The 10,593-nt window shown below is 43.1% G+C and overlaps 1 protein-coding gene across 1 annotated transcript in view; it reads right to left on the bottom strand.

The window, feature by feature from the left end:
• Window positions 1-10,593, bottom strand: part of rbl1 (retinoblastoma-like 1 (p107)) — a 33,043-nt gene that overhangs the window by 20,067 nt on the left and 2,383 nt on the right. Inside the window, exons 2-10 of the mRNA XM_080545572.1 lie at window positions 8,457-8,590; window positions 6,749-6,949; window positions 4,812-4,876; window positions 3,868-3,996; window positions 2,627-2,784; window positions 2,018-2,082; window positions 1,655-1,841; window positions 721-887; window positions 219-331 (exon numbers count right to left, since the gene is read on the bottom strand). Coding sequence (XP_080401698.1) covers window positions 219-331; window positions 721-887; window positions 1,655-1,841; window positions 2,018-2,082; window positions 2,627-2,784; window positions 3,868-3,996; window positions 4,812-4,876; window positions 6,749-6,949; window positions 8,457-8,590 — 1,219 coding nt within the window. The remainder of the gene's footprint in view (window positions 1-218; window positions 332-720; window positions 888-1,654; window positions 1,842-2,017; window positions 2,083-2,626; window positions 2,785-3,867; window positions 3,997-4,811; window positions 4,877-6,748; window positions 6,950-8,456; window positions 8,591-10,593) is intronic.

Genomic DNA, 10,593 nt, shown 5'->3' with positions numbered 1-10,593 from the left:
GGGAGAGACAGAGAGAGAGACAGGGGGAGAGAGAGAGAGAGAGAGAGAGGAGGTAATAACACTTGATCAATCCAATACGGTACGCTTTTAAAATGGAATAAATCCCGGTGACAATGTGACACGGGCCACAGTACGTTTCATGAGGTTGTTGACAACTGTGTTTTTGTGTTTCCTGTGTGTGTGTGTGTGTGTGTGTATGTGTACGCCAGGTCGCTCACCCATGTGAGACCCAGGCACGTCCTCAGAGTCCCTGGTGTAATGTTGTCTGAACGTCTCTCCCAGGACCTTCACTCTGTTCAGCACGGCGTCCGTGGGGTCCCGTGAACAAGACCTACAGGGAGGACAGTTCAGCGTCTGGGTCACTATCTAACCACTGATGATGAAGTCCAGCTCCCACTATCGTTGAAGACAATAATCATAATAATAATAATAACAATAATAATAATAGTACTAGTACTATTTAGCAGACCATTTTTATCCAGTGTGACTAAGTACAGCGTGGGCGTACATTCGTGGTCCTCTGTGGCTCAGTGGGTAGAGCACGGCGCTAACAACGCTTAGGTTGTGGGTTTGATGCCCGCTGGGACCGTATCTACTGAAATGTATGCGCTCGCTGGAATCTAAGTCGCTTTGGATAACAGCGTCAGCTGAACGGCACGTAGATATTTGTTTTTGTTGCGACACGTGTTAGTGAACGGGCGCCTGTGGGGCGAGGCTCACTTGAATATCTGGGCGAGGTTGTCGCTGGGCGCGCTGCGCAGGCCGGACACCATGCCCTGCAGGCGGCTGACGCTCTGGGTGGCCGAGGACACGGGCGTGGCCAGAACCTCCTTCTCCCTCAGGTAGCGCTGCCCCGTCAGAGGGGTAGAGGGCGCCAGAGAGCGGGTCTGCACACACACACGCACACGCACACGCACACGCACACACACACACGCGCACACACGCACGCACAAACACGGATAAGAAGGATGCTGATGAGTCATGCTCTTTGAGAGGGGATTTTCCTTTTCGTTTGGAGGGGGGATTCGAGAGGTCAGCGGGTCAGACAAGGGAAAACTGGGGACTGCTCCCTTCTCAAAGCACAGCATGGCTGCTGCCACCTAGTGGTTTGGATTAGATTACATTCAAATGTATTGGTCATTGCAGAGTACAAGTACCAGACAACGAAATGCAGTTTAGCATCTAACCAGAAGTGCAAATAGTGATAAGGGATAAGTGATGGGTAGAGTATGGCGTGATGGGTAGAGTATGGCAAGTACGTTATTTAGAAGAGTCGTGTTCCTAACAACTGAGGAAAGGTGTTCCGGTAGTTCTGGTTAAGGGGTCCATTATTATCTTTATCCCGATTTCAGTGAATCCACTGCAGAGTAACTGTCAAGACTTTCCTGCCTCCACCACTTTGACAGTAAAAAAAAAATGCTCCTTGCTTAATACAAATCTTTAACATCCCCTCCTTCATTCCATCCTGTGTCATGTAAAACATGATAGTGATACATGATAGGAACAGTATGGCAAGTACGTTAGTTAGAGGTATATCCAGGAGAGGATGGTAGTAAGCTATGTACAGTTACGGTAGCTATGTACCGTATGGTGTATATACAGATGGATCAATTAGAGGTTATATCAAAAAGAGGAGAATGTGTTAACTGTCTACCTTCTCAAAGTGCTGCTGCAGGTTGGTCTCCACCTGCATGCGGGCGGACAGCTGGCGGGCGGGGGGTTCCGGGGCCGCCTTCCGCGGCGTCCCGATCTCCTCGTCCGCGTCGGCCCCGAGGAACACTCGCTCGTCGAAGTCCCCCACGGTCAGCACGTACTCCTCGTACTCGCGGTTGATGGCTTTACTGGGGTGAGACGCGCAGCGGTAGGGTTCGTTAATTCTCGGGATTCCTTTTCACTTCGCGTCTTCATGACAAATTTGGAATACATCACTGCGTGAGTGTGACAGCGTTGTGTTAGCCTGTGGGAGAACGGTCTACCTGTGTAGACGTAGAAGAGGAGGACATGGAGACAGACTAACTTGTTATCTATGAAGTTGGGTGTGTCCAGCAGTTCTGTCAGCAGCTCCTCGTTCCCTTTAAGAATCTGGAGGAGAAGAGAATCATCAGCAAACTGGACCCTGTAGGCGCTCTCTCTCTCTTGCTCTCGCTCTCTTACACACGCACACAGGCACTTGGCTTGTAAACATACTTTCGTTTTAGGTCGTCGTTATAGGTCGTGAGCAAGGCTTTTTTTAGGTCAAAAGCAAGAACTGTGTGTTCATCTAGTTATGTGTAGTTATGTGTTTTTAGCATGTCGATGTTCTCTCAGCATGTTGTGATGTTATTAAAATACAGTTTAGACCTTCGCAGCGGAGTGTTTTGTCAGCCGGTAGCTGTTAGCAGCGTTCGGAGCTGTTAGCAGCGTTCGGAGCTGTGGCTGCGTTTAGAGTCACTTTTCTCCCATTCAGTGTTTGAGGTGTACCAACATTCAAATACGCCTGTCGTGTTTTTCTCTGATTTCAATGTATGAGACATCATTTGAAAGCTTACAATCTGTAGTTTAAGCACATGTAAAAAAACAGAAAAATGACTTTGCCTTCTGGTTGCACATTTCACCAGACCGCGTCACATTTCGTAAAAGGCGTCACCTGTTTCTCATAGAGCCGTTGAATGTAGGGCTTGAAGTAGTGCTCCTTGATGCCCTTGGCTTCCACCACCAGACCGTCGTGCAGCTCACACAGCCGGTCGATGACACAAGGAGGCTCCTCCGGGGTGCTGTTCTCAGACCTGTAGATGCTGGGCAAGCCTGCACAGAACAACACCATCACAACGGACGTCAGACCACTTCAGTTTTCGTCACAAAACTTCTACTAGGGGCGCTTAGGTGGCGTAGCAGGTTAAGCATCGACCATGTAATTAATTAATTAATTTTGACATTTAGCAGACGCTTTTAATCCAAAGCGACTTACAATTACAAATTACAGGGACATTCCCCCTGGAGTAACTGAGGGCTAAAAGCCTTACTCAAGGGCACACTAGTAGTGGTGTGGTTTCAGGCGGGATTTGAACTCACAACCTTCTGATCACAAGTCCAACTCACTATCCACTAGACCACCACTACCACCACTACCCCATGTAACCGCAGGGTCCCCTGTTCGAATCCGGCCGGGGACATATCCTGCATGTCATCCCTCCTCTCTCTCTCACCCATCCTTCCTGTCTAATTCTCCACTTTATCTATCAATAAAAATGAAAAATATGAGTGGGACTGCCCCACTGAGAAAAAAAAAACTTTAAAAACTTCTACTAAGAGAAAACGAGTGGTTGAATTGTGGTCACTTGTCATCTTTAAAATTGTGCAAGAACTGATACATAACGTATGTAACACACTACGTATATACATGTGGTAATGTTCATGAAACAGAAAATAGGAGGGAAGAAATTCTATGAATGTGTGACAATCAGCAGTAATAACTGGCCTACTTGAGTTGTTACATGAAAAACAAACTTTTATGGGGGGGGGGGGGGTTGCTCTGTCTGGTTGTAAATGAAATACATCATATGTGACACGGTCTGGTCATTTGGGCCTCAAGTCAGCAACCAATCAAAATGTTCAGACTACTATTTCGAAACACAGAAATACATTTCAACGTTTCAACCCGCTAGTCATTCCAAAAAGTTAACTATAACACTACTTTACATTGTTAGCAGGCTCACAAAACAAGCAGTGTTAGTTGACTAGCGATGTGTGTAGTTGATTTTCAACAACGCTGAAATGTGTGAATGAAATGTGAAAAAAAGGTCAAAAGAAAAGTCTGAACATTAAATGGGATGGTGACTTGCGGACCAACTGACGGACCGTGTCACGTATGTGAAGTTCCAGGTGTACCTCTAAAGAGGGGGTTGATGAGCTCCTTCCTGTTGGAGCACAGCAGCGCGTTCCCAAACACCAGGTCCAGACAGCAGAGCAGGAGGTGGTACGAGTTCACCAGGTCGTCACCGATCATTCGGAAATTCCCTACGGAATCAGGAATGAATGGAGGGTGTTAGATAGATAAGGGTAGAATGGATGGTGTTAGATAGATATGGGTAGAATGAATGAATGGTGTTAGATAGATATGGGTAGAATGAATGGATGGTGTTAGATAGTTATGGGTAGAATGAATGGATGGTGTTAGATAGATATGGGTAGAATGAGTCAGCTCGCTTCTTGATTGGCTACGTTCCATCCACGTCACAATCGGACTCGCGAACAGGGTTGCCAGAGGGATTGACATTTTCTACCCTAACCACAGTGTAAAACCGCTAATTCCACCCCAAAAAAACGAGGCCATCTGGCAACCCTAGTCGGGAGTTGGGAGTTGCCCACACACATAAGGATTTTTGGTCGTAAATATTGAACACATACATGTATGGTGTTAGATAGATATGGGTAGAATGAATGAATGGATGGTTTTAGATAGATATTGGTAGAATGAATGGTGTTAGATAGATATGGGTAGAATGAATGGTGTTAGATAGATATGGGTAGAATGAATGGTGTTAGATAGATATGGGTAGTATGAATGAATGGATGGTGTTAGATAGATATGGGTAGTATGAATGGTGTTAGATAGATATGGGTAGAATGAATGGTGTTAGATAGATATGGGTAGAATGAATGGTGTTAGATAGATATGGGTAGAATGAATGGTTTTAGATAGATATGGGTAGAATGGATGGTGTTAGATAGATATGGGTAGTATGCAGGACTGGGCTGGCTGGTGGAATATGACTTCAGAACACAGTGACAGGAGGTCCTATGTCCCCTCCTACCTTTAGTAGTAGTATTACCTTTAGTGTACACAAACAGGGTCCAGCAGAATTTGAAGACGTCACTAATGTGACATGGCAGGCGCCTATAGGGTGAGAGAAGAAGATTGAATTTCATGTCATGATTATCCCACAACTAATGATAGATGTACAGTACATATTTCAAAAATAATGACAAGATGTCACAGTAGTTGAGATGAAGGCGTGAAGGAGGCCGTGAGGCTGAGATGGGGAAAAAATAAGTTTGATTGTTCCTCATACAATTATCTTCCGCATGGGAGGTGCCTATTGAAATGAGCGAATACATGTAAGCTAGTACCTGTATACATATAGACTAGTGAGTGTATACATATAGACTAGTGAGTGTATACATATAGACTAGTGAGTGTATACATATAGACTAGTGAGTGTATACATATAGACTAGTGCAGGGACGTGCCGTCCATATAAGCAGAGGTAAGCAGTGCTTACCCAACGAAAAAATAAAAAAGGACCGTGAAAATATTAAAATAAAAGTGCATGTAACCGTTTGTTTGTTTTCATTAAAAGAGTCGTATTTTAGGTCCCAAGGGCAGCAGGAGTCATTCATTTTGACGTTGCATTTTTAGCGCCACCTGCAGGAGTAAGCACTTCCTACTCTGCATTGCGTTGCATATAAGCACTCCTCTCTCTGCTTTCCCTCGCGTATATTCGAATGCGTGAAAATGTCTTTTTTATTTTTTTACGATGCCTCAGCCCGCTGTTTAATGTGGCCATGGTAAGCATGCTTATAGCCAATCAGATTTTGTGAATATGGACATTACTGTCAGCGACCTAAAGGGATTTCGTAGACTGGACTGGACTGGACTGGAAAAACACAACTACAGGCTAAAGGCCACCCGGGAGAGTCGCTAGGGGATGCAGCAAGCCTGGTATGAGCGGTTTATATGATTTATATGATTGGCGAGGCTGGTGGCGATCTGTGCTTGTTTATATGGTTTGATGTGATGTCAAGTGCCTGTGTGACAAAGTGTGAAAAGAAAGTGTGTTGTGAGTTTACTATGGAGGATGGAAACGGTGTGTGTCTGTGTTGTGCATGTGTGCGTTTGCGATGTTGAAACTGGACTTGTAGATTTCAGCAGGTTGGCTACTTGAAAAGATCTTAGTTCAAAACAGATTGAACAATGAGCACCTCTGATATAGTCGAAACTGGCAACTGTTTTTTTTGTTTTTGGTAAACTGACCACAAAGTGACACTACAGTTTATTAGCGGGTTCTAGGGCATCAAAATTGCATTTCCTTGAAACTGCGTTCACTGATAGGGTGTATGTGTAATTATGTGTATTTCTATATCTTATGCTTACCCAATCTAAAAGCTCACGGCACGTGCCTGGACTAGTGAGTGTATACATATAGACTAGTACCTGTATACATATTGAATCTACTACACAACTTCATATACAACTTTGTAGCTTCAGGCATGCATATGTATTGTTTGTCATTCTGAAAATCATTAGTGTATAATGTCTTCCACTATGTAGGTGTGTGTGTGTGTGTGTGTGTGTGTGTGTGTGTGTGTGTGTGTGTGTGTGTGTGTGTGTGTGTGTGTGTGTGTGTGTGTGTCTGTGTATAATGTCTTCCACTATGCGATTTGTTGATTTTGAATCTTCATAATTTATTTCCATATACTCAAAGATACAATCGATCCGCAAATTTGTAAAGGGGGGATTCCCCAAGCGTAAAGGGGCCGTGGGTCTGATACATAAGACAAATGCCTGCATGGATATAAGCTTGGAGGGGGAGGAGTCAACCTGGTTGGACAAGTGACCTGCTCTTAAACGTGGCGGTGACCACTCGCCGGTTTCCAGGTCACAGAGGAATGGAAGAGAGGACCGACTTTCAGACTATTGAGAAGTGGCTAGAGAGGCATGGAGAGAATAGAGTGATGGAGGGAGAGGGGGGAAATAAAAAGTGGGAACCTGTGTTTCCTGCTCCTGGGCTGCCGGGGGGGCTCTCCTTGGGGACTCTGGAACATGTCCATGAAGATAGGTTCAAACTTCCGGAAGATCACTGTCGACACCTCAAAGTTCCGCTCCAGACGGCCCATGCGGTTCCGGAAATCCTGAGATAAATTGGACATGTCCGACCACTTTTTCATCTTGTTGAAGAACTGGATCAAACTAAACCGGCATGAGAAAGGAAAAAACACTTCAGATGGGAACAGCATCAACGTTAGTTCAATCCATACAATTTACAAATGAAACAAGGTAGTTTTAGTCCTGCTTAAGATCTGTGTCGATGGCTAAATCCCAAAAGTCTTTCATTTGCTCCTCAACCCTTCTCTTCCCAATACATTTAGGAATACATAAAAATAGTAAGATTATCATTATCAAAACTATGAGATGGAGTTATGAGATGGACACAGGACGGAATGTTCCATAGAAATGTTAAAGATTTGTATTAAGCAAGGAGCTTTTTTTTTTTAACAGTCAAAGTGGTGGAGGCAGGAAAGTCTTGACAGTTACTCTGCAGTGGATTCACTGAAATCGGGATAAAGATAATAATGGACCCCTTAACCAGAACTGCCGGAAGACCTTTCCTCGGTTGTTAGTATCGTTTTGCTTCGTCCCTGAAAAGCACTGAAGTAGAATTTGCATCACCAGTGACTATGGCTAGTAGGGGTGGTAGTGTGTTTTGGGATCGCCCCCCACGGTTCGGCACGCATTTGTACCGTGGATCACTTGCAAAATTTAAACAAGTAATAATATTACTTAATATTCGTTCATATCTCTTGTAAATCACAATGTAGAGTTGCCATGAAAAGATAGACGCGACAGTTGTGTGCTTTGTTTTACTCTAAAGCGCAATGATAGGTTGATAATGCAAAAAATATAAGAATCTGATGTTTACTCACTACACGTGAAGCTGGGAATCCACAACAACAAGGCTGCGTTCGTAAATTCACTCTGGAATCTGATCAGCATTCAAGGAACGCCTCTTATCCAATCAAATTACTTGGTCCCTTTATGACGTCGGACCCAGCGTGCGCTCCGGCGCTCTCAAAGCGAATTTACGAACGCTGCCCAAGTGTATCATGGCGAGTGCTAGTAACGTTGGCGGCGGAGAAGAACTCAAAATGCCTCCCTCGTCATTTAAATCCCATGTATAGGACACTTTGGCTTCTCTGTCAATTATGACGGGAGGCAGGAGAAAGGTAGACAACTTCTGATAATGTAGGCATTGTTTTCATACCATGTTCAGAGGAAGGGTTCACTTTATTATTTAGTTAAAAGTGGCATAAAACATGTTTATTCATCTGCTTTAAAGAGCCCAGGGATTCACTGCTGCAACCAGGCGCCTCCCTCTCTCATATTGCACTATAATTTAAGTTGAATGTGTATTTCAGTATAATATGTAATGTTTGAGTGTAGAATATGTTATATATATTTTTTTTTTTACCAGTTTTGACATCTTGAATGTTGTTGGGTTTTTTCACATAATAAAAGTGGTGTTTTTACAGAATTCAAGGAAAAAGCAGTTTTTATATATAAATTTAAAAAAGATTGTGTTGATGCGAAAAATTATCTGATCCGATCCGATTCATGAATTAGGTGATCCGTTACACCCCTAATGACTAGACATATTGATACTGTGGAGTGTAGGGATACCGTTTCTTTTGTCACTGACCTCAGTTTGGCAGTCCTGAGTATTCGAGTCAGGGACACACAGTTGCCCTCCATCAGTCCCTTCCCTACGGTGGGCGTGCAGCCCTTTCTGCAGGCTGCGTAGAGGGAGCAGGCGAGCCAATGCACCACCTCACCCTGAGAGGAAACAACAAGTCAGAAGTTGGTGGTCGGGTGACAGTTCTTCTTCCACCTTCAAAGGGTTGATAATCAGAATCAAGTTTATTGTTACATCCCATGCATTATACAAGTAACATAGCGTAGAGTAAAATTCGTAGGTTCGGGTTCCTTGACATTGCAGCAACAAGAGACAACGGCAATAGTTATTAAAAAAAAGAAAAAGAAATGAAATAAATAATTAGAGTGGTATAATAATAATAATATAGAAATAATAAATCATAGAAATAGCATGGGTATAGCCCAGGGGTAGGAGTAGATGACAGCAGGTAAGGCATAAGATAGACAGTATCAGTAGGGATGGGATAAAGACGCATACACACACACTTAGGCAATATTGCAGTAAAATATAGACAGGGCTCAACATTAAGGCTTGTCCGCTTGTCCGGGACAAGTACATTTTATGTTCGGACAAGTGGACTTCCTCCTGCAGTTGTCCGATGGACAAGTCAAAACAAAAAAAGAAATCAATATGTATTAATATCTGCAAACATGAATTCCTCCTTCCGATCTGAATAGTAAAAAAAAATAGCAAGCAAAGCGATGCCGCGCCTCATTCTCGCTATTTCAGTCTCTCGTAGTTCGTTATCATCATAGTTCGTAAATTCGCTCAGAGCGCCAGAGCGCACACTGCGTTCAACGTCATAAAGACGTGATTGGACAAAAGGCATTCCATGAGTGCTGATCAGATTCCAGAGCGAGTTTACGAACGCAGCCATAGTGTTGTGGGTCTCCTGTCACTAGTGCCATTCACGTGAACGCGTATTCGCTTCTTCTCAATGCCGCTTATTTTCATGTAGTTCGATGCGATCGTATATTTTAGGTTTGAAGTTTTAAGACCAGCACATCGCAATACGAACTTCAGAATGACACTAATTATAGATTTTAGGAATGCACCGAACATTCGGCCACCGAATGTATTCGGCCGAATATCGCAAAATAAAGCACATTCGGTATTCGGCCGAATGTGTGAAAACACCGAATGTTTACAACCGAATAGTGGGCGTGTTTTGATGACGCAATCAAACAGTGTAAGCATCCCATGCTGCTCGGCGAATGAGACGAAGAGCCCAAATCGAACGTATAACGAGTTGTTTGTCCGTGAATAACACCGGCTATCCCCGGGGTATAAACACAAGACTATGCTGGATAAGGTCCTTAGGTCATCACGGTCATTTTAAGCCGTCAACCAGCCCTCTACGACCCCGGGAAGTGATGTTAAAAGTGAAGTTACTTCTGTTCAACTGGCTAAGCTAAACATCGCTAATCGCCATTACTTTTTAAAGTCACAAGCGCCCTTTTTTCATCTAGTGTTCAATACTTTTTCCCTGTTTCATTCCACTTTATTACACATAACTTTATTTACATATGGACTTAAATATTTAGATTTTTTGTCTGGATTGTTTGAGTTAATACCAACGTTAGATTTGCAGCCCATTCCTTGGCCAGAGCCTTCAGCAGTTTGGGCATCGATGAACCTGCCACTTTTCCTGAATAAGTAGGCTTATATTGTTTTAAAGGGCAGCCAGTTATTCATTTGTTTAATTTATCCCTATGCACATTTTTGTTATATATTGTGTAACTGACATGCCATAGCTGACAAGCTACACATACATACGTTATATACATACGTTATACAGACAGATTTAATTTGAGCAGTCAGTCAAGTATAGGCATAATGTTGTTTGTTTGTTTTCTAATGTTTTGTTAAAATGAAAAAAGTTTAAAACATGTTGTTAAAATGTTAAATATGGTCTTTTACGAAAAGAAGTAGCCTAGTAAAAAGTAGGCTCAAAGCACTTTTATCCCAATGCACTTTTTTGTTGTAGGCCTACAAAGATTTTCTTTCAGCAGCTATTCAGGGAAAACAAAAACATTTAATTTGACTGATTTATTTTATTTATTGTGCTTTGTTGGTATAGACTGATGTCTGCTGGAATGTTCAATAAAAGTAATTTTTTTTT

The sequence above is a fragment of the Nansenia antarctica genome, assembly GCF_963989245.1.
Source record: "Nansenia antarctica genome assembly, chromosome: 15".
Classification (NCBI taxonomy): Eukaryota; Metazoa; Chordata; class Actinopteri; order Argentiniformes; family Microstomatidae; genus Nansenia; species Nansenia antarctica.
The sequence above is the reverse complement of the archived record's forward strand: the minus strand, read 5'-3'. Positions and strand labels throughout refer to the sequence as shown.